The 27382-nt window shown below is 40.5% G+C and overlaps 5 protein-coding genes and 2 long non-coding RNA genes across 7 annotated transcripts; 4 read left to right on the forward strand and 3 right to left on the reverse strand.

Annotated features, from left to right (window-relative positions):
• Positions 1–3138: 3138 nt before the first annotated feature.
• Positions 3139–4356, forward strand: LOC126601064 (uncharacterized mitochondrial protein AtMg00810-like). Its single transcript, XM_050267748.1, has 2 exons — positions 3139–3170; positions 3261–4356. Exons 1-2 carry the CDS (start codon positions 3139–3141, stop codon positions 4354–4356), a joined length of 1128 nt encoding a protein of 375 aa, XP_050123705.1.
• Positions 4357–5693: 1337 nt separating this feature from the next.
• LOC126585977 (aldehyde dehydrogenase family 3 member F1-like) lies at positions 5694–8463 on the forward strand. Its single transcript, XM_050250623.1, has 10 exons — positions 5694–5902; positions 6172–6240; positions 6378–6474; positions 6640–6846; positions 6945–7069; positions 7160–7264; positions 7356–7528; positions 7648–7738; positions 7822–7971; positions 8073–8463. The coding sequence occupies exons 1-10, from the start codon at positions 5705–5707 to the stop codon at positions 8307–8309; spliced, it is 1452 nt and encodes a 483-aa protein (XP_050106580.1). The 5' UTR covers positions 5694–5704; the 3' UTR covers positions 8310–8463.
• A 220-nt stretch (positions 8464–8683) lies between these two features.
• LOC126601080 (uncharacterized) lies at positions 8684–10441 on the reverse strand. The gene has a single exon (XM_050267750.1). It carries the CDS (start codon positions 10439–10441, stop codon positions 8684–8686), a length of 1758 nt encoding a protein of 585 aa, XP_050123707.1.
• Positions 10442–13587: 3146 nt separating this feature from the next.
• On the forward strand, positions 13588–16000 carry LOC126611374 (uncharacterized). The gene is made up of 5 exons (XM_050279612.1): positions 13588–14118; positions 14388–14586; positions 15316–15389; positions 15488–15586; positions 15683–16000. The coding sequence occupies exons 1-5, from the start codon at positions 13671–13673 to the stop codon at positions 15736–15738; spliced, it is 876 nt and encodes a 291-aa protein (XP_050135569.1). The 5' UTR covers positions 13588–13670; the 3' UTR covers positions 15739–16000.
• Positions 16001–16025: 25 nt separating this feature from the next.
• Positions 16026–20016, reverse strand: LOC126611365 (probable methyltransferase PMT27). The gene is made up of 8 exons (XM_050279601.1): positions 18508–20016; positions 18263–18412; positions 17765–18035; positions 17538–17648; positions 17232–17406; positions 16877–17149; positions 16596–16790; positions 16026–16513 (listed from the first exon to the last, which is right to left on the reverse strand). The coding sequence occupies exons 1-8, from the start codon at positions 20014–20016 to the stop codon at positions 16291–16293; spliced, it is 2907 nt and encodes a 968-aa protein (XP_050135558.1). The 3' UTR covers positions 16026–16290.
• On the forward strand, positions 16402–20587 carry LOC126611383 (uncharacterized). Its single transcript, XR_007618825.1, has 2 exons — positions 16402–16530; positions 19816–20587. It is a non-coding gene; the product is annotated as an uncharacterized LOC126611383 (long non-coding RNA).
• A 945-nt stretch (positions 20588–21532) lies between these two features.
• LOC126586582 (uncharacterized) lies at positions 21533–23712 on the reverse strand. Its single transcript, XR_007610861.1, has 4 exons — positions 23606–23712; positions 23401–23522; positions 22590–22648; positions 21533–21727 (listed from the first exon to the last, which is right to left on the reverse strand). It is a non-coding gene; the product is annotated as an uncharacterized LOC126586582 (long non-coding RNA).
• Between the last annotated feature and the right edge of the window lie 3670 nt (positions 23713–27382).

Here is a 27382-nt window from a genome sequence, read left to right on the forward strand (position 1 = left end):
TCTCCTGATCTTGTTCCTCCGAATCCTGCATCGACTGAGTTCGTCGCCCCCAATTTCTCTGCAATGAACCCTAATTTCTCAAATTCGTCCATTTCTTCGATCACGATCCAGAATATCAGCTGTCTGGTACCTACGAAGCTAAAACTGACAATTACCTCGTCTGGAAAGCTCTTTTTGCTCCGATCTTCCGGCGCTATAAACTCACTGGCTTCGTTGATGGCTCCGAGCCTTGTCCACCGCCTTATCTTCTTGATGTGATTGGTCGTTCTACTAGCACTCCTAATCCTGCCTATGAAGCCTGGTATGAGAAAGATCAAAACATACTGATTTGGCTTAATTATACTCTCTTTGAAGAAATTATTCCCTTTACTGTTGGTGTGACTTCTTCCCGCGATCTCTGGCTTAATCTTGAGAATCGATTCGGGGGAGTATCTGCGGCTCACATTCATCAACTCCGATCTCGTTTACACACTATTGCTCAAGGTGATCTCTCGATCTCTGAATATCTGCAGCGCATCAAAGGTATTTCTGATGCTTTAATGGCGGCTGGTTCACCAGTTTCTGATCATGATCTCGTTGATGTCACTCTAAATGGCTTATCTGATGCATATGAATCTTTCATTGATTCTATTATGTTACGCATTTCTTCAACTACTCTGGATGAACTTCATGGTCTATTGATTAACAAGGAATTATTCATGAATCGCAAAAAGAAAGGCCCTGTCTCTTCCGCTCAAGAACCTTTTCAGGCCTTTGCTGCTCAATCTCAGGGTCCTCTTCTTCCTACACCACTTTCCTTTCCACAAGCTTATGCAGTGCAGTTTCATACTCCTCATGGATTTCAGAATAATCGTGGTAAAGGATCCTTTCAGCGTAACTATCGTGGTAACTTTTCCAAATCATTCAATAACTTTCGTGGCAATTCTAATCATCCCAGCAATGGCTCTGGCTCTTTCCGCAATAACTCTGGTAATCGCTCTCATTCTGGTGGCTTTTCTCATCATAATACCTATTCTGGTGGTAAAAATCCTTGCCAAATTTGTCATTCCTTTGAGCATGAAGCACTTGATTGTTATGAAAGGATTAATCATGCTTTTGCTGGCAAAATACCTCCTGCCAAGTTAGCTGCTATGTGTGTGCACACTACATCTAAATCTACCTCTCCTACTTGGCTTATTGACTCTGGCGCCACATCTCATATCACCAATGATATCTCTGCTATTCATTCCCCTATTCCCTATTCTGGCGAAGAGAAAGTGTATATTGGTGATGGGCAAGGTATGTCTATTCATCACTCTGGACATTCTGTGCTTAAAACACCATCAACTACATTTCGTTTGAATAATGTTCTACATGTTCCCATGATGAAGTTCAATCTTCTCTCTGCTTATCAGTTTTTAAAAGATAACAAGTGTGCTTTAACTCTTGATTCTGATGGCTCTGTAATCAAGGATCGCTCTACGGGGAGGATGCTTTTTCAAGGACCAGTTAGAGATGGTGTCTACCCTCTCCAAGGTATTCCTTCCACCTCTCCATACTCAGCATTTTTCAGTACTAAGGCTACACTCCAGACATAGCATATGAGGCTTGGGCATCCTTCTACAGCAATGTTTCAGAAGATTTTAAATAAAGCTTCCTTTCCTTCCAGTGGTGCTAAATCTGTAAATTTCTTTTGCACAGATTGTGCTATAGGCAAAAATCACAAGTTACCATTTTCTTCTAGTACTAGTGTTGTATCTGCTAGTCTTGAGTTGATTCACTGTGATGTTTGGGGGCCAGCTCCAGTGCTTTCTGTTAGTGGTTACAAGTACTATGTGCTATTTGTAGATGAGTTCACTAAATACACTTGGTTGTTTCCTCTGAAAGCAAAATCTGAGGTTTTCTCTGTATTTGTTAGTTTCAAAGCATATGTTGAAAATATGGTTGGCAATAAAATCAAGACTTTCCGATCAGATTCTGGTGGTGAATTCACATGTTCTGCATTCAATTCTTTTCTTGTTCACCATGGTATTTCTCATCAATACAGATGTCCTCACACTCCTGAGCAAAATGGATGTGTTGAGCGTAAACACCGTCATATCACATAAACTGCAAGAACTCTTTTAGTAGCTTCCAGTGTTCCTCACAGATATTGGGTTGAAGCTTTCTCTACGGCCTTGTATCTCATTAATAGATTGCCCTTATCCAATTTGGACAAATCTCCTTGGGAGTTACTCTTCAACACAGTCCCCGATTATTCCAAGCTTAAGACTTTTGGATGCAGCTGTTATCCATGGCTCAAACCTTATGTATCATCTAAGCTTGCTGGGAAAAGTTCTCTCTGTGTGTTTCTTGGTTATAGTTTGCAGCACAAGAGCTACAGGTGCTTAGATGTTCAAACACATCGTTTGTACATCTCCCGACATGTTCTTTTCAATGAAGATCATTTCCCTTTTCAATATTCTCCACCATCTCAGGGTCCTGCACCATTGGAATCTGCATCCTCTGCTGCTTCATCTCCTTTTACACTACCTTTTCCAGTTTCAACAACAAGTTCTCCTCTGTAAGCTTCTTCATCCATGGGTAGCCCTGCTCACTCTGTACCTATTCCAGATCACTCATCAGCATCTTCATCTCCACATTCCACTCCCTCACACGTACCTACTGCTTCTCCACCACCTATTCCTTCTCAGCTCTCTGCTGCTTCTCCACTACCTGCTGTCTCTACTAATACTCATCCAATGGTGACACGGTCCAAGGCTGGTATTTTTAAACCCAAAGTATTGGCTGCAACTAAACATCCAATTGATTCCAGCAGTTTTGTTCCTACCACTTACCTACAGGCTTCCAAACATGATCATTGGATGCAAGCAATGTCTGCAGAGTTTCAAGCCTTACAAACTACAGTTACCTGGACTCTTGTACCTCCCTCTCCTCATCAGAATATTGTCGGGTGCAAATGGGTTTTTCGAATCAAGCGAAAACCTGATGGTTCCATTGATCGATACAAAGCCCGTCTTGTCGCTAAGGGATTTCATCAGCAAGAATGAGTTGACTTTCAGGAGACATTCAGTCCTGTTGCAAAGCCAATCACCATTCGCATTTTACTCACTCTTGCAGTCCAACAAAACTGGTTTCTTAATCAACTGGATATCAGTAATGCCTTTCTTCACGGCACTCTTCAGGAAGAGGTTTTCATGCAGTAACCTCCTAGCTTTATTGATTCCACCAAATCCTCCTATGTCTGCAAGCTTAACAAGTCTCTTTATGGCTTGAAACAGGCTCCTCATGCCTGGTATGATAAACTTTTTTCAGACTCTGATCTCTTTTGGATTTGAAAACTCTAAATCTGATTGCTCTCTCTTTGTTCAACACAAACCCTCTCTGATTATCGTTCTAGTGTATGTTGATGATATCCTAGTGACTGGTCCACATTCCTCTGCTTGTCAAGAGTTCATTCATCAGCTCAGCACTCAATTTCCTGTTAAAGATTTGGGTCCTCTTTATTTTTTCCTTAGTCTTGAGATTCAACGAACTACTGAAGGTCTCTTTCTCTCTCAAGGGAAATATGCTCATGATCTGCATGTTAAAACTCATATGGATGGTTGCAAACCATGTTCCACTCCACTTAGCACAACTAAGTTGGATCACACTGGTCCCTTACTTGATAATCCATCCGAGTACAGATCTATTGTGGGTGCTTTACAGTACCTCACTTGGACCCGACCGAATATTTCGTTTGCTGTCAACCAAGTTTGTCAATTCTTTCAGTGTCCCCGAGAATCACATTTTCAAGCAGTCAAACGAATTTTACGTTTCCTCAAAGGTTCAGCTCATCAAGGTCTGTGGTTCAAGAAAGGTTCCTTACATCTTACCGCATTTTCTGATGCTGATTGGGCTGGCTGCATCTTTGACAGACGATCAACCAGTGGTTATTGTGTGTATTTTGGTCCTAACTTGATTAGCTGGAGTGCAAAGAAGCAACATACCGTTGCTCGATCGTCCACAGAAGCTGAATATCGTTCTCTTGCTTACACAGCTGCAGAATTGACATGGATCTGCAAAATTCTTCATGATCTCCATTTCCCACTTCGACAGGTGCCCCACATTTGGTGTGACAATGTCTCTGCCATTTCTTTGGCATCCAATCCCGTGTTTCATGCTCGAACGAAACATGTCGAGATTGATTACCATTATATAAGAGAACTTGATTTAGCCAATCTGGTTAAAGTGCAACATGTCAGTACTCATCATCAAGTTGCTGATATTCATACCAAGGCACTTCCCAAATCCAGATTCAAGTTGTTACAGTCCAAGCTTTCTCTCGGGTCTCCTCCGTTTAGCTTGAGGGAGGATAAAGGGACACCTCACTCTTAGATATTTATGTAACAGCTGGAAATTAGTCATATGTGTTTTTGTTGTTAATCACACTGTTAGTGATTAATCTGGGGTCATTAGTAACTAAGCTTATTTAGCAAAGTGTATATAAACTCTCATGTATTACTTCCTGATTAAGAAATGAAATATACATAAAGTATTCTTTCTATCTTATACTTACAAACATACATAATTGTATTAGGATACATAATTGTATTGTTTATACTTATAAACATACATAATTGTATTGGCAAGTGTCCAGGCAGGCTAAGCGAGTGCTTAAGCTTCCATTAAGCAGAAACCTAAGGAGGTCTAGGCGCCATTTTTTAATTTTCAAACGCTTTGAAATTAATCGGAACGATGACTAAACGTCTAAAGCTTAGACGAGGATTTTTAGAACAATGACTTCAACATAACATACAAGGAAAACTTGATCAAACTGTTGTTGCCACGAGACAAGCCCAAAAGAACTCAAGGATGATGAAAAAGTCAGACACTCTGATGATGAACTGATATGGAACCATTTCGTATCCATACCAACATGAAATTTATATTCAACACCGCCAGTGAAGCGACTGGAAAAGTGAAGTAAACACGTGAGGAGCCAGTAACACATGAACACAAAATTAAAATAATTACTAGGAGAGATTCACAAATAACCTTACTAAAGAAGCACTTATGGACGGAAATTCCAAAAGAATTAACAATTCCAGTAACGCATGAAAGTAAAATTTAAAAGAAAGACAAACATCGAAGTGCAGGGAGAGGGAGGGAGAGGGGAAGGGAGGGAATGACGATGAGGTGATGGGGAGTGAGGAGAACTGATAAGAGGAAGAAGAAAGGCTGGGAGGAGGGGAGAGGACTGCCACCGGCCCCACATCAGAGCATGGAGCCGGCGATAGTTATATCTCTTCTTTTGTCATTCGTCATAACGAGAAGAATTTACCAATTACATATGTATGCATTGCGTGACAAATTATAAGATATGTATGCATTTTCTCTTTGTTGTTTACATGACACATTACAAGAAAATAAAGGAAAACAGTCGTGTTAGTACCAGTCGCTCGTGATTATGTGATGCAACGACAACCGTTGATCATGATGGGATCCACATAGATCAACGTTTGTTGTTCCCCGCTACACGCAACGACGGACACAAACATCTTCCTTGATAAAATTTGTTTCTCTTGTGACGTTGCTGGAGACATTTGGTGGGTAGCATTGATTGACTTCAGGAGGTACACCAACTGCAACTATCTGATTAGTTGGATAATTTTAATGCAACACAGCGCCTTTATTTTAAATCGTGGAGATTTTTGGAGTTAGGGCATACCAGTTACGTACCACCATGGAAGCAGTGAGAGAAGTGGAGGAAACTTTGTCTGAGCTCAGGCAAACATTCAAAGGTGGCAGAACCAGAAGCATTGCATGGAGGAAAAAACAACTCAGTTCGCTTCTCAAGCTTGTGAATGACAATGAGGAAAACATTTTCAGAGCACTCGATCAAGATCTTGGCAAGCACCCTGTTGAATCTTATCGGGACGAAGTAAGAATACTTCTTCAAAATTGTGTTACGATGGCACGGACGTCTATTCCTTAATTGTCGAAATAATAAGACATCGATATTAATTATTTTTGTCGATAAAACATAGCGACATGTTATTGATGTATTTGAGAAATTAACCAAAAATATAGTTTTTCAACTCTCAATTACTGAAACGCTTAGTTTTTCAATATGTCGTCAATATTTTATCCCCAAAAAAAAAAGGTTTCTGTACAGTAATTGGATAATTCTGTTTTGCTGTTTGATTGTAGATTGGAGTTGTGAAAAAATCAATCAATCATACTTTGAGCAATCTGGAGAAATGGGTTGCTCCTAAAAAGGTAACTCGAATTTAGCTAAAATTTTGAATAAGAAAGTGAGCAGAAGCATGTTCAAAGTCAAACACAAAGATATGAAGCATTGCTGATTTAGGTTTTGTTATTTCCGTCACCTATGTGAATTTCTGGCATCCGGGAAGGTGGGATTACCGTTGCCTATGTTCCCGACGTCTGGGTGGCTGCTGCCCGAACCCCTCGGCGTAGTTCTCGTATTTGCATCTTGGAACTTCCCAATATGTGAGTGCAGTTGCTTTGTCATGTCTATTTATTTTTTACGATAACAGTGGCAGTAGTATAAAAAACTGTTCAAATGAATATGACTGTACATTTTGCATCTAAGCAGATCTTCTAAACTGCAAGTATTATATCTTCGTTAATCCTTAATTTTCGGCGTTTATGTAGCCTTGGCATTGGACCCTATGATCGGAGCAATAGCTGCAGGGAATGCAGTTGTTCTAAAACCTTCAGAGCAAGCGCCCGCGAGCTCTTCCTTTCTTGCCAACACCATCCCTCAATACATGGACAGTAAAGCGGTTAAAATTGTTGAGGGCGGAGCAGAAATCAGTGAACTCCTCCTGCAGCAGAAGTGGGACAAGATATTCTTTACTGGTATAGATTTTCAGAATCACCTCAGAATACAGAAGTTCATTGACAATGAGCGTACCTTGTTGTAAATATTAATTTGCCTTCCAAGATAAATCTTGCAGGAAGTCAGCAGGTCGGGCGTATTGTCATGTCTGCAGCTGCAAAGAATTTGACACCGGTTGCTCTGGAGCTGGGTGGAAAATGCCCGATTATCCTAGATTCCATCTCAAGTCCTTCAGATTTAAAGGTTTTTCGGAGTAACTGCAATTTTAAAGGATGTGGAAGAAGTCTTAAACTATAGACTTAATCGTGTTGCTTTCATCGTGTTGGCCCGCAGGTGGCAATCCAAAGAATTGTAGGAGGGAAATGGGGACCTTGCAATGGACAGGCATGTATCGGAGTTGATTATATGCTCGTTGAGGAAAAGTTTGCTCCCACTGTGGTATGTATAAATCTTTTCTCTACGGTATGTGTAAGGACTAATGGTCTATTGTCTTTGAGATGATTTCATGTACAATTTGTTTGTAATTCAGATTGAATCGCTGAAGAAAACAATCAAGAGGTTTTATAGTGAAAGCCCAAAAGATTCAAAATGCTTAGCCAGAGTCGTAAATAAGCGCCACTTTGAGAGGCTGCGCAATCTCTTCAAAGACCCTCCCGTTGCAGCTTCCATTGTACATGGTGGTTCACTTGATGAAGAAAACCTGTAAGTTCTCAATCCTTTTAGTAGGTCTCCCGCTTGTCGAATCTGGTGAGATAACTCAGAAGTAACTGTTGTTACAGTATCAGTAGAAGCTTATCAATTCTGTTCATCGAACTTTTCAGGTTCATAGAGCCAACAATCTTGCTAGATCCTCCACTCAATGCTGCAATCATGACCGAAGAAATCTTTGGCCCACTGCTTCCAATTATCACTGTGAGAGATTGATGCAGCCCTTGTGAGATTATTTGACTCTCCAGAAATATTGTTCTGAAGAACTTCCGATTTGATTTGTGCAGGTGAAAAAGATTGAAGAAAGCATAGAGTTCATAAACTCAAGGCCGAAACCTCTAGCCATCTATGCCTTCACTAAAGATGCAAACTTCAGGAGAAGGGTTTTGTCCGAGACATCCTCAGGAACCGTGGTTTTCAATGACATCTTGATTCAAGTACTGCATCTTTCTATTCGTACTTTTCTTTTCCTATTTGATTTTTCAAACAATAGAGGGGGCAAAAGATCTAACGTCATCGCAAATATTTCTATGTGCAGTTTGTCTGTGAAGCTCTACCGTTTGGTGGTGTTGGTCAGAGTGGCTTTGGGAGGTACCATGGAAAGTATTCTTTCGATACTTTCAGCCATGAGAAAGCAGTTGTGCAAGCAAACTTCTTCATTGAATTTGGGTCTAGATATCCTCCATGGAATGACTTCAAAAACAATATCATCAGATCCGCCTACAATCTCGATGACCTCAATTTAGTTTTGCTCCTGCTGGGACTGAAGAGGTAGAATTAACACCGAGTCATCTAAGTGAACTTCGCATTATATTTTCGGGTTCTGTTAGTAATATGTTATGTATTTCTGATCATTTATCTTTGTTTTCGGCAATTTGTAATTTGATACTGACTATTTGCTGAGAAGTAGCAGGTGACTGGATTGCAAATTTTTTCAAAGCATAGCAAGACCAAGACTAAAGCAAAAACACTGAAGAACTTCATAAAATTGAACTAAATTTTGTACAATCCGAAAAGCGCCTCTACAGCCACTTCTACTACGAAATTTCAAAAATGTAACTAGAGCAGGGAGCAAAACCAAAACCAAAACCTTCCTCTTAAGAATTTCAAAGATTATAAAGTTCTTGATCCTGCAGTTAATTCAGGATTTTATCCCAAGGCTGGAAATTGATCATCCTTCATTTCGAATGAAGCATCAGGTTTTTTCCCACCTCCCCGCTGAGAGCAGTTTCCAAATCCACCACCCTGCTGCAGCAGATGAGGCCCTTTAAATCTACCATCCTGCTGCCCACGAGGCCCTTCAAATCTACCATCCCGCTGCTCACGATGCTCTTCAAATCTTCCATCCCGCTGAGCACGCTGTCCTTCAGTTCTACCATTCTTCAGTGAATCATTCCCTTCAAGTTTATCACCCTTCTTTGGTCTGCAGAACTCATTGATATTAAAAGTCTGCGTCTTGATCTTTCTCATGGAAGCACCATCTTTCCTCTTCTTAACTTCTGCAGACTTTTCTTGGCCCTCGGGCACAGACATTTTCTCCTCCAATTTCTTCTTCCCAATAACTTGCATTGAATCAAACTCCTTAACAAGAGCTTCAGTCCTCTCAAAATCCCCATCGACGCTTTTGTTCGCAGCCTCCGAATCCTTCTTCTTGGCACCAAGAGCCTTCTCCTCATACTCTTTCAGAGTGTACTCCTTGGTAATCTTTTTATCCTCTTGAACACTTGCAGGAGCAGCAGCCGTGTTTTCGCCTTGGATCTTATCCTTGTTCTTCTTCATCTTTTTCCGAAGACTTCCATTGATATTCGGCTTCTTTTCCTTCTTGTCAGAGATCTTTCTGCTGACACTTCCATTGGCCCCTATACCATGCAATTCAGAATTATTCCCCTGCTCCTCACTGCCCTCTTCTTGTTGCTGTTTCTCCTTCTCCTTTTCCAACCCCTCACCATTGTTGTTACCCTGGTTGTTTTCGGTATTGTTGTATCCTCTCCTTTCTTGATGACTATGGTCTCTCCATCTGCCTCGCCCCTGCCTCTGACCTCCAAACCTACCTTGAACCCTTTGCTGATCATCACCGCCGCCCTGCACCATCTGCTGATCATCAACGCTGTGATTATGATGATTAGGGTTCCGCCGAGCGTGATAATCTTGCCAACACTCACCATCAAAACCATTACCAAGCACATTAGCTTCATCAACTTCCACATTCTCACTCTGATTACTTCCCTGTTGGCCTCCGTTAACCGCTCTGTAATACTGCCTTTTACCACCATAATAACCACCGTTTCTCCTTCCATAGTGTTGCCTTCCATCATTAACCGCCACTCCTCCACCCTGACTCTGACTTCTCTGTTGATAACCACCGTTACCCTCTCTGAAATACCGCCTCTGACCATTGTAACCGCCGTTACCCCTACCATAATTTTGGCCTGCATTCTCAACTTTTCCTCCCTCTCCTCCCTGGCTCTGACTCATCTCCTGGGAGCCGCCGTTGCCATCCTTGTAATACCGCCTCCGACCATAATAACCTCCGTTACCCTTTCTATGATTTTGGCCACCATTCTCAATCTGTCCTTCTTCTCCTCCCTGGCTCTGAGTCCTCTCTTGATAACCGCCGTTACCCTCTCTGTAATACCGCCTCCGGCCATAATAGCCGCGATTAACCCTCGTGTAATTCTGGCCTCCATTGCCTCTGTAATTATTGTACTTCTCAGAACCAATACTAGCAGCACTGGATGCAGATTGCGCTTTCTCCGCTGCCTTCTTCTTCTTCTCCTCCTCTTTGTTCTTCCTCTTTTCCTCCTTCACCACCGCAAGAAACGCAACCTCCTCCTTCGCGTCCACGACGCTGATGAAATCGCCGTCATCCAAGAGACTGAAAGGGTTGATGTGTTCAACCTCAGCCATGGAATCTAAAGCCAAATTTCGGTAAACAAACAGGGAGAGAGGGAGAGAGGTTTGCTAGGGTTTTTCTGATCTCAAAGAGAGACCAGGCGCAAGAAATAGGGGCTCTCAATCTTGGCTGTATTTATTGGCGCAATACTTTGACCTACCAACCCTACTTACTTACCTTGCTTGCGCTGCAAGGCGAAATCAAATCCTACAGTTGTAGATAGATACTTCCCTTTTTTTGAAATTGATCTGTTCTTGCTCTCCAAGTAAATTACTTGCTACTTTTTTTTCTGACAATTTTTTCCTCAGAGCTGTTAATCCCCCCCCCCCAAAATCCTATTTCCCCACCCCTTTATTAATTTATTTTTAATGACATGTTTACCCCCCATGTCAAATGACGTAAATACCTAAATAATCCAGAACCCTTCTCTCTCCCTCCCTCTTTCAGACCTCTCCCAGTCCAGCTCCACTCTCTAGAACCGTATCCCAAAAATAAGGTGGGAAGGAGGTTGTTGTCGAATTGAGTCGGATGATGTTAATTGTATCTAGGATATTTCTTGAATAAAAGTAGGTGGAGAAAGAGTATTAAGTATTTTTAACTTTCTACGGTGGGTAAAATTATAAGGTGGATGAGAAAATAGGACAATGAAATGAGTCTAGCAACACTTGTTTAAATATATTAATTAACTGGTTTCACTTCACATGTCCACTTTTTTACTTTTTATTAGAATTTCATATGTTAATATTTTGTAATTCGAATGATTTGGATTACGTTGTAAAGTTCAAAAAATCAAATATTCAGTCACTTAATGTGTAATGATATTTTTGTTCACTCGTAAGTGAAATGTTTTATCACATATGGTACCCCGACATTTGGGAAACTCATCACTTTCATCCATAATCTTTCACATCAACCAATTTTGTCCCTTACGTTTGTCTCCACGCATTATTGCTTAACATTATTTTTGACCAATTATAATAGCAGGGTTCAAAGCAAAACATTTAAGATGAAATTAATTAATTTCAAACATGAGGAACGAAAATGACAAGTTCTCCAAACATCATGCATCATTTTCAATAAAATCCTATTGAAATTTGTCGATAAATCATCGACCAATAGTTTATATTTTAAGTAACTGCAGTGACTCCACTCACTCATAGAGATCTTTTCCCGATCCCAACCACTCAGATCCTTGTTTTTCCGTCTTCTTCAAAGTCTAAGTTGGCGTCGTGGCTTCCTTGGAGCTGGTTATCGGTAAAAGTGTAGGTGTCCTCAACGATGTACTTTAGGTCGTCGTTCTAAAATTACACCATTTTCGACTATAGAAAAGCTCACAGATTAACTAAAATCCGCATCAAGCATTCAATCAAAACCAATAGTGAAAGAAGTAGCAAAGGAATTACCTAAAATCGGGAGAAGAATTTAGCTATGCGGGTGAGATCCAAATGGATGAAATCCGGAGAGTATCCTATCCTGAAAATAGTGACTTGCATTCCAAACAAACACAATTATATAATTGTATTATTAATTCAGATGTCGTAAGTTAATCCTCTCCTAAGAGCATCTCTAGTAGAGTCCCTCAATAAGGACAACCACCATATAAAATAGGTATAAAACATATATAGAAACAAAATGAATCTCCAATGGATCGAAAGTGAGTTCCTAAAGCATAGGGACTGCGTAAGGACAACCTTGAGTGGAAAACAAGGCCCACAATCTTGATTGTAGCTTTTAATGCTTTTAATTCATTAAAAATGGTTAACATAAACAAAAAAAATGTGCGACTTGAGTGGAAAACGGTACCCACAATCTTGATTAAAAAAATTTCTTTCAATGCTTTTAATTAATTAAAAAACGGTTAACATAAGCAAAAAATGTGCACATAAATAAATTATCATGTGAAACAATAAAAACTTCAAATTTATAGATTCTACTATAAGGACTCCACCATTGGAGGCAATATTCCTTTAGAGACACAAAGATTCTCTTTAAGTTCTTAAATGACTCCTCAAAAGTGGTGGTACTTCCATTGGAGATACTCTGGAGAATTTATCGTATATAGCCAAAATTTTGCATACAAATTTAAAAATATCAGTTTTTATAAAATATTTCAAATATAGCCAAAACTCCACTTGAATAGACCCAATTGCCCTTAAAATTTATACCTAATTACGTCAAAACCCTTTCAAATCCTGTGTTGTTGTTGATGAGGTTTTGGGAGTGGTAAATTGGACACGCATGTATATTAGTTACAACCATGGTTGAACAAGGAAGACACCATGAATGTATGTCAGCTGCATCATTGCGAAAATGGAAACGCTTTCTACTTGTCTACCCTAAATATAAAATTTGAAGAACTCTACCACAAAAATAATGTTCAAAGAATAAATTAGATTATTAGAACAGATGGGAGGGGGCCATGGAAACGACCATTAAATCAAAAGGATCCAAACGCGTTGTAATTGTTGGACTGGGCATGCTTTTCATGCTCAATATCCATCTCTTAATTAAATAGCTAATTTAATTTCAGTGATCCAACAAATATGCAAAATGCCATGAGAACGTGTAATGGCATTTTCCATGAAAGTTTCTGCAAAATACCAATTGAATCTTGCACAAAAACATACATAAATTGTATTTTTGTGTAATTTTCTTCATGGTTTTGGTTGTAAGTTTGTCAATTGTGAATTGAATTTGAGAATATAATTGGCTCAATTCCATCAGAACAGATACCATATCTCTTTCTATATTTTCGAATTACAATATGGAACCCTAAATTGAATAGGAATAAAAAAGAACGAACAGAAAAAGCACATCTCCTTTGTGTGTGGTTTTTTAATTAGGAAGGTATTTTGTTATATTAATGTGAGGTTTTGGGTAGATTTAAAGGAAAACTAATGAAAATGGTTTGAAAACTTTGAGTTTTAATGATAAGGACAAAATAAAAGATAAAGTAAATAGTACCAGAATTGATTTTTTAATGTAAAAATATGATTTTTTGTTAAAATGAACAGTGCTTGATGTTTTTCATTAAAGTCCCCTAGATTTAAAAGATTTTATAAAAATTGACATTTATGAATTTAAAAGCTAAATTTTGACTATAAACTATAAATTCTCGTTATCCTGAGTCCCCATCCCAACCATCAAATAGAGTCAACCAAAAAAAAGGTTGACGAGAATTGGATTATTACCACAAAAAACTCCTTTTAGGGGATAGACTGGTTAGGAAACAAGGAGCCGTGTATGGACGCAGCCGCACATCGTCATTGTCTGCGGGAGCTCCTATCGTATACCTCAGCACTAGCCAATCAGAACGCGCCAAAACCAGAGAATGCCCCGCCCCGCACGGTGTTGGCCATGAGAGGGGGAGCTATAAGCATCCGAATCACCACCAGATTCAACCCCCAACGACCCCGACCACGGCTACCCTTCTGTGCGCGCACCACCATCCACAATAACTCCATGGCCGACCGCGACGGCGATGCGGCAGCAGCAGCAATTAAGACTCGAGTCCCTCAACCGATTGAAGCAGCGAAGCCGAAAGAGGAAGAAGGACAGTCAGCGGAGACATCACCTCCGCCTCCGCCGCCAGAGAAGCCGGAGCCGGGCGATTGCTGCGGCAGCGGATGCGTCCGGTGCGTGTGGGATGTGTATTACGACGAGCTCGACGAATACAACAAGCTGTACAAATGTGATTCCAACTCCAAATCTTCATAGCTTGAATTCGAATTGATGTTGTAGATCTTAAGATTTTTGTATCCAGATTGAACATTCACAATTTAAACAGAATTTTTTTTTTTTTGGTATTTTTCTGCCTGAATTTCTCGATGAAAAATTAAATTTAGAAGAAAAACAAATAAAAATTAGGGGAATTTGATAAACGGGCCCGCCAATTAATGGGCCCGGCCCACGGATTCTGATATAACGCGAAATGATAAAATGCTGGGAATGTCGTTACAGCGGGATCGCGGTGTCGTGGAGGGAAGATGCGTAGGTCAGAGTTAATGGGCGTTGCTGTGATCGCGGCGGCGGTGGCGGCGGCTCTGCTACTGTTTGGAAACGCCGTCGCTGTGGAGGCTTCGGCTTCGTCTTCGGCGGCGTTCGTGCAGAACGCCATCTACTCCAACAAGATTGCCATCTTCTCCAAATCCTATTGCCCGTACGTCATCTCCCTCAAACCTTGAAATTCGTAGAGCAATCAAATTGTAATTTCAGAATTATTTGTAGCTCAATTTTATAATTTTGAGAAATATTTATTTGCATCGTTTTACTAATTTGCATCAACATTTGTTTTATTTATATCCAGGATCATAACATCTTCAGATATTTCACTAAGTTGTTCGTTTCTGTGCTAGTAGTGGGTTCAATGCTTTCTGAATTCTGTTCAGCTATCTGTTATATTTTGTTTCTGTTTTAGTAATGGTTTATGATTTCGGCGTAAATATTGCGAAAAGAACTCTGTCCATGCCTCTGTGTGTTAATTTAACACTATGTTTGGATCAAGAAATTTAAGATTACTAAGGAATTTTAAAATGACGGAAATTGAAATGACAAGATTTTATTTTCTAGAATTTGTAAATTTTCTTGTTTGGTTAATCTAAAAGAACAATGGAATTGAATACTTTAAACTCTAAATCATAGAAATTGGGAAATGACACCTATTTACATGGAATTTGAACTTGGGAATTGGAGGCCCCAAATTCCAAGTTTTTTTTTCCGCGCGGAAATTCTAAATTTCTATGTTTATGAATCCAAACAAGGGAATTGGTGCATGTCAATTTATAAATTCTGAATTTTACCAAAATTCCAAGTTTATTTCCCTCGTCCAAACATAGTGTAAGTGATTCTGGAATGAGGATTCTGGCATTGTGCGTTGTTTTGTGGCTAGGTATTGCTTGCGTGCCAAGCGCATGTTTGCCGAATTACATGAGCATCCGTTTGTTGTCGAACTTGATCTTCGAGGTATGAAATGGTTAGTCTTTTTTTTTTAATCTTTGATGAGCTGGTTATGTATAATGTAAAAAGGGTTTGGATTTGACTCTGAAAAGATGTGTGTTTAGATGATGGAGCTCAAATTCAGAGTGTTCTTCTAGATGTGGTAGGCCGAACCACTGTCCCGCAGATTTTTGTGAATGGAAAGCACATTGGCGGCTCTGATGGTGAGCTCTCATCTGTGTTTGTCCTTGTTTTGATGCTTTTCATCTGGCATTGTTTCCTTCAATCTGCTTTTTTAATTTGTGACTTTTACAATTCAGACCTCAAAGCGGCAGTTCTGAGTGGCCAGCTTCAGAAGCTTCTTAGTATAAGTTGAGGAGATATGTTAGATTAAGAAACACGAGCGCAGATGTGAAGCTGCATATGGGGATTAAAGAGTTAGTTCTCTGACTTTGATGTAGCTAAAATGATTTTTCTGTCTGCAAATAATAATTGATGTAATGTTGAATTAGCACAATCATCGATTTTCCACAGCATTTGAGAAATCATATGTATTTGATAACTAGCAATCTCGGTTTTTCTATTTTTGATACACTAAGACTTTCTGCTATCCAAATAAAAAGCATTGAATTCAACAACTGTTTCTTTTGTTGATGACACTGATAGAGAAATGATAACGCCTTCATTTTCTACGTTAATGTAATGTATATGCGTCTTGCATATGAGTTTTCAATCATTACATGTATCGCAGGTTTACATGCATTTAACAACATGAACAAATACATACAATCTTGTTCAGTCATGTAGCAAAACTAGGTTGCATCCGAAATGAGCATGATGCTAAAAACTGGTTAGCACATCACTGGTTCCGGAGTACAAACAGTTTGAGAGCACGGTATATGAGCTGAATGCTGTGTTTCTGTGTATGTTAAGAAGAATCTCTATCTGCATAAGTGGTTGGCCGCCAGTTGCCTTTCTGTGCACTGAGCATTCCTTCTTGGTTTTTGGAGACGGTTAGACTAACCTCCCAATGCAGGGACTTCAACAAGTTCTCAACCTCCCCAATTGTGCTCGACTCATCCCGGACTATAAACTTACCTCCTGGTCTGACAATCCGATCAACCTCTGCCAGTACCGGAGCGAGTTTGCATCTGGGAAGCGAAAACAGGTACATCTGCTTTACCATGACTTAGAGATCATAAAAATGAATAGCAACATAGATTTAAGTTGTACCTCTTTTTAAGCTTTGAAAAGAGATGATCTGCATGAAGTAGGTCATAGCTTCTGGGGTAAGTGCTAAAGGATTCACACCAGTCATGGTAAATTCCGAAAAGACCCCGTTCGTAGATTATGGGGAGTGTATCCGGTGAATCTATATTCACCACATTCATGACCCACACTTTAAGGTCCTTCAGAGCTGCAGCAAACCTGCACTCATGAGCACAACGTAGTTGAGAGATTACCACTTAGAATTAAGTAAACCTAATCGAAAATCATCGATTAATGAGTAGTACCCTCCATAAACAGCTCTCATGTCCATACAATTTCTGACGTTCGACCAGTTGATACCCAAACTCTTCATGTAAGTGTTACTGATAACACGTTTCCAGTGCTCATAATCTGTTGAAAAATCTTGGGGTGCTGGCTTCCCATAGATGCCCATCTGGGAGCTGTTTAACCAGTAAGGCGGAGTCTGCAGGCGACTAGGCCACTTCTCAGGCCATTTAGTCCCTCTCTCCAATTTGTCTGTGGGTGCCCGGTGCATGCATGCCTGCAGAGGTACGTACCTGTAGAGAATTATGTATATATAGCCCCGGGTCATGATAAACTTAGACCGTGAAATTAGGTCATCAACGGAAACTTAGTTACCAGGCAGCATTAGGGTCGTCGTCGTTTTTGCACATAGGAGGCTGCTTTTGCTTTCTTTGGTCATAGCACTGGTTTGAGGTTGGTTTCCGGTAGATGGCGGCCCCAACTGAATTTACCTTGTCCTTCTTGATGGCTACAACCTCCCAACACATGGAGGCCGTTAGTGCCGACATTTCTACAAAATTGAAACGACCTCTATATCAAACAGTTTGAGGTTTGTTGTTATCAGACTGTCAATCTAACATGACAAGAGAACGAACATTCCTCGTTAAACTATACTCGTTCATAACAAATTTGGTACCCTACCCTTCCATATTTCGATATCCTCTTGTTCCTTCCTGTAAACAGGAGTGGCTGACCACACAAAGTAACCCCCAGGCCGCAGAACCCGATTCAATTCCAAAAGAAGCATACCACCTGCAGTGTCATAACAAAGTAACCATAACAGTGTGTAAATTATAAATGTGCGTGGCCTGTTAGACAAATGTTTATATTGTCAGACTTGTGAGCCTAAACCACACGTTCTGACAAACCTTCTATGTGCCAAGGGACTCTGCATCGCGCACAATGCACGACATCGAAGACCCTGCTGGGGAAGGGCAGCCTCTGAGAACCCATGACTGCAGAGATTGCAGGTATGCCTCTCTCAAGGGCAAACTGGACTTGTGCTTCGTGTTCATCTTTGGGTGCAAACGACATCGTTAGAACGTCTCTCTCGAAGAGATATCCGCCAAAGCTTGCAACCCCACAACCAACGTCCAATATAACTCTAGTGTGCTTTCCCCATGCGATCTTCGGGACTGCCTGCATGCAACTTAACAACATTATAAGACCGATGTGCGCATTATGATAACGGAGCACACAACGGCGGAATTAGAAATTTATATTAGACGTGGAATTAAGTATTTATAATGCGATGAGCTAAACTTTTTTTTTTTTTTTTTGGGGTTATCACAAGCCGGTCTGCCGATCAGCTGGGAGTGTGAACGGATAAATCATATGAAGGAAATCAATGGTGAAGGGATACTTACGTTTTGAACGAAATCAATGTACACGAGGGCGCCATGTATGAACTGGGTCCCGCCACCGGGAAACGTCAAAAACTCACCGGAAACCTTCACCCAGTTCTGGTGGCCCTTCACCTCCGCCAGCAACGTGTGCGGCACATTATGATACCATATCTGCCAGACCACAATAAAAGAATTACACCTGCACAAATCCAACCGTTCAAATAATTCAATCACACACGATCCTACAAATCATGCATGTTTCGCACCTTGTCTCGGCTTTTCGGCCACGCGATGGACTTTTGGTATCCTTCCGGAAGTGGGACCAGGCAAGTGGGCCCCTCCTGGGGGCAGTGCCGCTCGCGGTGCTGGAAGTGTTTGGTCGAACGCAGTTTTTTCAGAGCCTTCTCGTTGTCCAAACACGGTATATAATCCGGACCCGCCGTGACGTTGCAGAGCTGCCACGTGTAGCCGTAGATGCCGTCCTGACCGGCTGATTCGTCCTTGCGCCTCTCCTTCTCGTTCTCCGACTGCGCCGCCTGCGTCGACCACGACTTCTTCGACTCCTTCGACTCCTTCCGGACCGTGTTGTCCCCGCTCATTAACGAATCGCCCGAGTTGGACTCGGTTGTTGGAACCTTGCTTTGATTGGCTGCATTGGCGCCGCCGTCCTTCTTGTTCTTCTGATCGGAGTCGGAGTCCTGCCGGGTTTTTTCTGGATTCTGTATGTTCTGATCGGTTGGTGTTTTTGAAAAGTCCTGATAGGTAGATTCCTTGCTTTGTACTTGCAAGTTCGCAGCTGCATGGCTCGTCTCGTCCGAGAACTGCAACTCTCCGCTTTTGATCGCGTTGGATTCCGAATTCTGCTGCTGCTGCTGATAGTTTTGGGATTCTTGCGACGAATTCCCCTGCTTCCCACTGCTTAGAAATTCGTGTTCGTGCTGTTGTTGGTGATCCGACGATACTGCATTTTGCTTTTGATCTGCATTATCCGATTTCTTATCGCTCTGAGAATCTTGAGAATTGCCTTCCCCGCTTTCGTAGTTATGATTGTTGTCCTTGTTATTTGTGTCTTGCTGCTCTTGTGAATTGCTATCTGAACTGTTCTTTTGACCATCGCTTGTGATTATTTGATCGTCGCTTGTGATTATTTGATCGCCGTTCTTTTCGGATTGATCGACGGCACCCTTCTGGTTTTTTTGGTCAGATTGATCGACAGAATCCTTCTGAGTGCCCTGTTCATCGTGGTCAGCTTGTTGTTGGTTGTGTTCCGCCACTGAGCCGCTCTGATCCTCAGCCAATTGGGTCTGGCTGATTTCTTTCTCCTTCTTATCTTGCAGCTCTTCGCTAGTATCTTGTTTATTATCACCGCCTCCGCCGTTGCCACTACTACGTTGTTCTTGGTCGGATGAAGTAGTACTACTACCGCTACCCTTTGTTGAATTGCTCAGCAGATCATCGGATTTGATGGCATCGTCGGGGAGATCGCCCGGGTTATCTTCAAACGCCTTCGGTTTTTCATTATTATTATTGTTCTTGTTGTTGTCGTAATTGTTTGTGTTTTTGGTGATCACTAGGTCCGAGGCAGCATCGTCTGAGGAGGAGATCGTGGCAGTTCGAGCACTTGTGGAGGTTTGGGGGACTCCTGAGTTAGAGTAGTTGAGCATCCACACAGCCAAAACGCACACTGCTATGAACACCATAATCGTCACAGTCGAAGCGTAAGAATTCGACGAAGATGACCGCTTGTTGCTGCGCGACCTTAAACCTGGCGCCATTGTTCTCTCTGTGTCTTTGCGATTGGGAGAGAGAGATCATCTGAGTTATGTTTTTGTGGAAAAGAGGATGTAATTTGCGTGGAAGTGTGATTTAATTGTCTGAGGGGATCTGTGTTTGTGGAGGAAGATGAAGTGGGAGAGACAAAGACGCATTCCAATTTGGAATGTCTCAAGATCCAAAGGAGTCGGACAAGGGAATTTGTTATGCAACCAAATATTTGGTTTTTCCATGCAAACCATTTGCATATATTGCATGCAACGTAGAGTGTTCCCATGCATGCGTTGTGGGCCTGTCCATATAGTTAGAGAGGTAGGGAAAGATGGACCTTTGGCGGCCTCTTAGGGCACCTTGAAGGGCCCAAGTTTGATTTTGGGAAAGAAGATAGTGAAAGTCGTGGGTTTTGTCCATCCAGTATGTGCCCACAATAGGATCATGAAATCTCAAAACTTGCGTTTGTTTTTCAGAGATTGATTAAAACCCAAACCCCAAAGCGGTTGGGGGGTGTCTAAGATTGTATTGAATTGGATAACGCATATAAGTTGAATGAAGAAATGAATGTCAACTTTCAAATTTTGTCCAGGTTAAAAGTTGACATCAATTTTAGCCTTTAACCCACATTGATCTAGTGAGTTATTTACGAAGTTGAACAAAGTTCTAAAGTATTCCATCATTGTAGTTTTTTTTTTCTTTTTTTAACAAACGATATTATCTACACTATTGGGAATTGGACTTAGCCTTACAATGGATTAGCAATAATTTGGTTCAAATTCGCCTTGGGCAAGAATCGAACATAAGACTTCTTACTTACAAATGAAGAGAAATATCACTAGACCGTAGTACTAAATAGCTCTATCATTATAGTTTCTAAGCCTCAAATCTCCACAATAGCAAATTTGTATGTTGACACCTATAGGGCTCATTTAATATTTAGGATTTGATTTAATTCATAACTAATTAAATTCAAGATATATTGAAGGTAGAATTGTATGATTTTTTATTTTTTATTTCATTTGAGAGGATTAGAAGTGGATTAGACCTGAAGGAAACTTATCTTTTTCAAATCCTACGATTTTTGCAGCGATGGGAAGGGATGAGTTTCCCTAATGAGTGGTTCATTTTCTACTTTCAAGTTGGATGCAAATTATATCTTCTTTTTTTTATGCTTGAAAATAAAATTTAAAACGTAAACAACTTAAAATAGTTCTTTGCTTCTAGTTATTAGTTTTCATTTTGTGTGACATTCTTAGCGTATTTCTTCCACATTTTTCCACGTATTCTCTCTATCTGTAACAAAAAAATGAAAACGCACTAGAAGCTAAAAACTAAATGATTATCAAATGGGTCCAAAAAAGTTGCTAAGTTGAGTTTTTTCTTGGGTTGCCCTAAAAGATTTAATAACGTTTTTACGGTCGAACTGCAGCTAGAAATGAAAACATTTATTCAGACAACGATTGCATTGTAAACCATGTGTTTGTACCATACTTAGGGCCTCCGTATTTAGATCTCGTATAAATACTCGGGTGACACACCCCGTCCCGAATGAGGGCATGCTGGCCGTCACATGAGAGTGACGTAACCATTTACACAGTTCGGAAGCTTTTAAAATACAATTATTAAAATGGAAACCCTCGAGGGTGAGTCCTACTTTTGTGATTTCTGTCAGAATACCGTTGGATTCCTCGTGGCCACCAAAACTCTGCTATCAAGAACCTGGAGGGGCGAAAAACAAAATTGAGTGGGTCAGTAAAACCAAGCTTTTCAAAAACATTTCGCCAAAAATAATTCTAACCCCTCACTGTAAAACCTGTATACTTTTCCCAGAAAATAGTATAATAACATAATACTTTTCATAAATCTCGAATCATCAATTTTTCTTTAAAACCCGAAAGTATGCCATGTTGTAATTTCGAAAACAAAATAAATGATGCATCAATGTAACAGGTGAAAAGTTGAATTAACCGGAGACCCTGCAGTTGGTCCTGTACGGTTAATTCCATAGCTCAACATCCAATCCAACCGGAGTCACCTCGATGACCTGTACGGCACTACACTGCAGATAAGTCGGAACTACCTGAAGTAGTCTGTACGACATGGATGGTGTAATAATACGCTCTAGTGCTTCTCTCATCAATCATCTGTGCACATAATCTAAGGTCACCCACTAGTCGGAATCACATCTAGTAATCTATACGACTAGCATGTCGGAACCCTCACTTGGTTTGTACGACATCCACCTACTTGGATCCAAGACGAGCGTGCGGTGTGGTGAATAATATAAGCACTAACACCATGATTGCAGGTTATGAGCTATCCATAATATACACATCAACAATGCACATGAATAATATAAAACTCACCTGATACTTACATGTGCGTCCACAGCACCAATTCATATATATATATGCATCATATATCAATTCATGCTTTTCATATACTTCTATGCATGGCATTTCAAATCATACTTTTCATATAAATCTATCCATGGCATTTTAAATCATGCTTTCATTTAAATTCAATTTCTGGGAAAACTCAATAGTATATAGGTAATACGAAAACAAAACTGCCCACTCACCTGGAGTTCGCCCTACAACTCCCTAGCACAACTCATCAAGGCGTCATGACGATCGCCGCCTAGAACAATAATCAAATCCAACCTCAGAAATCATATCAATAGAATATAACTTATATAAAATACGTCACTACGTAGATTGATCCGAAAGATCTGCAACTCAGATTTTAAATCCATAACTTCCAGAGTCCACAATATATCTCTAGGACAACATCCTGAAATTTCATTACCATCCAACGGTCGGATCTCCGTCAATTTCCAAAACTAAGTGACGGTTAACATTTTATTTTATAAACTTACAACTCCAATTCCGGAAGATCCGTAACTCGGATTCCCAATCCGTAAGTTCCAATAATCCTCAAATATTACGTATTACAACGTATCAAAGTTTGGTGACGATCCAACGGTCGGATCGTCAATTCACATTTTCACCTAAATGTGAAAACTATAAAACGTTATTTAAAGCACCTAACCAATAATCGTAATAACTTTCTCATACGGTGCTCAATTTGGGTATATGAATATACCACATTGACCTACTCGACGTCGAGAAATTTTTAAAATAATTTTTTACTGTGGCACGCGCCCCCACGCTCCAAGGAAGGCACGGGTCCACTCGCGCCCACGCGCACCTTCTTCCTCGCGAGTTCGCCGGACTGGTTTTTCTCCGGTGGCCGAATTCTGGGCATTTTTCAAATGCCTTGTTCTCCTTCGTTTCTCAACCATTTTCTTCGTATAATATATCAATTTAAAGCCCTCAACATGTAGAATCACAATATACTACTTTTAAGCTTCAAAAACAACTAAATCTCACCGGAAAAATCCAAGCAAAACCGGCCAAACTTAACCCTCGTGATCCCGACGTCCAAATCCTTCCAACGAAGCACTCCAAGCTTCCTTGGGACCTCACTAAGCTCACTATGAGCTTGGATTGTCCTAAAAATCAACCAACAAAAATTTCATGAACAGTGCCAAAATCGGTGCTTGGGATTTCGATGTGAAATCGAAAGATTTCTTACCTGAAATAGGTGTGGTTGAGTTCGTATAGTCCTCACGAGCACGATGGTACCTTCACAACCTTCGATCCGTGCTTGTAGGCTTGGTGGTGAGTGTGTCCGTACAAGTCGAGAGTTAAAGAGTGAGAGAAAGCCCTGAGGGAGGAGAGAGGCAGCACAGGGGAAGGAAAGGGTTGAGGTTGACCCGTGTGTGTGTTGTGTGGTCCAACAAAACCCACCAAAATTCCAAGTCTTTTAATTCCTTAACCACACAAAAATACATACCAAATTTTAAATCAACCTTTAATCCAATTTAATTAATTTTCCAAAAACTTAGGAACCATGAAATGTTCAAACATATCACACACACGTACCTTAATAACCGCTAAGGGTAAATCCGTCATTTCACATTCCCGTCAAATGTATCTCCGGGACGGGCTGTGACAATGGGGGACTTCAATGTAATTATGTAATAAAAAAATGGGCAAATATGTAATAAGTGAGGAGCCCTTATTCTATAAAAGGACCCTCACTCTCCTCATTAGGGGAGGCCAATTCTTAGGCCTGATCCTCACCCTCTCCAAGCTCTCACTCTCATATTCAGAGCTTTCTTTCTCCCTCAGAAATACAATATCAGTGTGGACGTAGCCCAAACCTTGGGGTGAACCACGATATATCTTGTGTTATTTACTTTCTTGCAGATTCACGGTCGGATTTACGTTGTTCCAAGACCCCTCCGATTTTGTGCATCACCCATATCAATCATACATATACATTCATGAGCATCACTCATATCAATCATACATAAACATTCATGAGCATCACTCATGTCAATCAGCTTTGAAAGTTTCATTTACAGAGCTCCAGCTTTCAAAGTGTCATTTACAAAAGCTCCAACTTCAAAAGCTTCACTTGCAAAGCTTCACCTACAAAGCTTCAGTGCATGGTCTACAAAGACCGTCTCCGAACAACCGCCTATTCGGCCCATACATGGATTCAATTTGAAGTCTCCAACCAACAGACTCTATTGACCGAAGACTTGGGGAACTACATTATGTACCATATATTAGGCATCAACTGGGCCTCATGAAAAATACTTTGGGGACTTAGCACAATATTTATGTATTGAGGAGCGAGCTCTTATTTTATAAAAGGGACTCCCTCACCATCATTAGAGACCATCAACTCTAGCCCATTATTCATGTATTGAGATGCGAGCCCTTATTTTATAAAATGGACTCCCTCATCATCATTAGAGAGCATCAACTCTAGCCCATTATTCATGTATTGAGGAGCAAGCCCTTATTCTATAAAAGGGACTCCCTCACCATCATTAGAGAGTATCGCTGCCTACTGAGCAACCGCCTCTCCGCGAGCATCAACTCTAGCCCATATTTATGTATTGAGGAGCAAGCCTTTATTCTATAAAAGGGACTCCCTCAACTTCAAACGCCACAAGCCGAGCCAACCAAGGCAACATAAGCCACAAGCAAAGCAGCCTCGCAACATGTGCTACTTCTAGTTAAGCATCATTTCACTTTGAGCACCGCCTCATATCCAGTATCAGTTCAAGACGATATCTAGTTACTTCGGCCCACACATGAACTGAATTTCAAGTCTCCAGCCAAAAGACTCTCCCAATACAGAAAACTTTTTTTTTGAAACAACTTTTTATGAGTAAAATGTGAAGACTTAGAGGACTACTGTTTGTACCATACTTAAGGCCTTCATATTTAGATCTCATATAAATACTCGGGGGACTCAAATGTAATTATGTAATAAAAGAAGGGGCAAATATGTAATAAATGAGGAGCCCTTATTCTATAAAATGACTCCTCACTCTCCTCATTGGGGGAGGCCAATTCTTAGGCCTGACCCTGACCCTCTCTAAGCTCTCACTCTCATGTTCAAAGCTCTCTCTCCCTCAGAAATACAATATCAGTGTGGACGTAGCTCAAACCTTGGGGTGAACTACGATATATCTTGTGTTATTTACTTTCTTGCATATTCACGGTCGGATTTACGTTGTTCCAAGACCCCTCCGGTTTTGTGCATCAACACCATGTGTGCTTGCTCGTATAAAGTAATGAAGTCCTTTCTCCTTCTCAGATGAGGAGTTGGAAAATGAGGAAGGACAGGCTCGTCCTTGACAAGGATGTCTACGTAGTCTTGCGATCTTCCTCTTAAGGATAAGAGAGTTTATCAGACCCAAAAACAGACAAGTAATTACCATTCCTTGCCCTCCAATAATATTAAAGTTTCAATTTAGGGTTAATCTCAGTTTACTACCTTAAAGTTTCATGGTTTTCAACAATTGGTACATGAAGTTTTTTTCATTCCAGAGTGGTACATAAAGTTATAATTTTGGGGCACTTTCATACATCTGTTAAGGTTGCTGTTAAATTTTTCGTTAACTGATGACATGACATCCACGTGGAAAATGACAGGACGCCACATGGATATTAAAAAATATAAAATAATAAAAAAATAATAAAAAGTAAATAAATAAATAAAACTTTTGGGTCTTCTCCCTCACCCCTTCCGACCCCTATCCCTTTTCTCCTCTGCACCCACCCTTCCATTTCCCTCTTCGACTCCACCCACTCCATTTCTCTCCCTTTCTCTCCCTCCCACATCTCTCTCTAACTCTGGATCCTCATAGGATTCACCACACCATTATCTCCCCCAAAACCTAATTCTCAATTATACCCATCTTGTCCAAGAAGAAGAAGAAGAAACCCAGCAGAATCACCACCAAGCTTTCAATTTTTCGTGTTTCCAGCAAGACCCACAAAGTATAGACCTGGCATTCGTGTCGTGTTTCTCATGTTCATGTCGTTTTCGTGTCATACCCGCTAACTTAACGGGTCATGTCGTGTAATACCGTTAAAGTAAAAGGGTAATATGATATGACCAGAAATCAATTCGTTAATATTATCAGGTAATATGACCCAACCCGTTATCCGTTAAGAAAAATATATTTTAAATCAATAAAAATGAAAATGAAAAACATAATTTGACACAAAAAAATGTAAAACATAATACTAAATTAGTATATACATACTAAATTTCGGAGTTGACCCCTTCATGAAAGTTGTAAAGTTTTTAATTACGAGTGATTACATTTTTCATACTTCTGCAATAATTATTATTAATTTTGCACTCAAATAAAAAACATTGTTCATGAGATTTGGAGTGTTTTAAAAATCTAAACGACCATGTAACTATCGTCTAAGCGTTGAGGATGCAATTATAAACGTTTATTATCCTTTCTCATCTTTCAGACTTATACATTAATGATTATCAATTTTGTTTGTTTTGAACTCCCTTAAAAATACTATTCATGAGAGTTTGTATGGTTTTAAAAATTCAAACGATCATATACCCATCCTCAAAGCGTAGAGGATGTGACTACGAGCATTAGCATATTTTTTCATATTTTTCGCACACGTAAATTAATTATTATAATTTTTAAAATGTGTTCTGTCACATCCCGGCCCTAGCCCCTACCACATCCTGGGCTCGACTCCACCGTAGCACGATATTGTCTGCTTTGAGTCTCGACCACACCCTCACGGTTTTGTTTATGGGAACTCACACAAGAACTTCTCAATAGGTCACCCATCCTGGGAATGCTCTCACCCGAACTCACTTAACTTCTAAGTTCCGATGGAACCCGAAGCCAGTGAGCTCCCAAAAGGCCTCGTGCTAGGTAGAGATGTGAATATGCATATAAGGCTTACAGGATCCACTCCCCTGGGCGATGTGGGATGTCACATGTTCGGTATTTTTAAATTACTT

The sequence above is a fragment of the Malus sylvestris genome, chromosome 2, assembly GCF_916048215.2.
Source record: "Malus sylvestris chromosome 2, drMalSylv7.2, whole genome shotgun sequence".
NCBI lineage: Eukaryota > Viridiplantae > Streptophyta > Magnoliopsida > Rosales > Rosaceae > Malus > Malus sylvestris.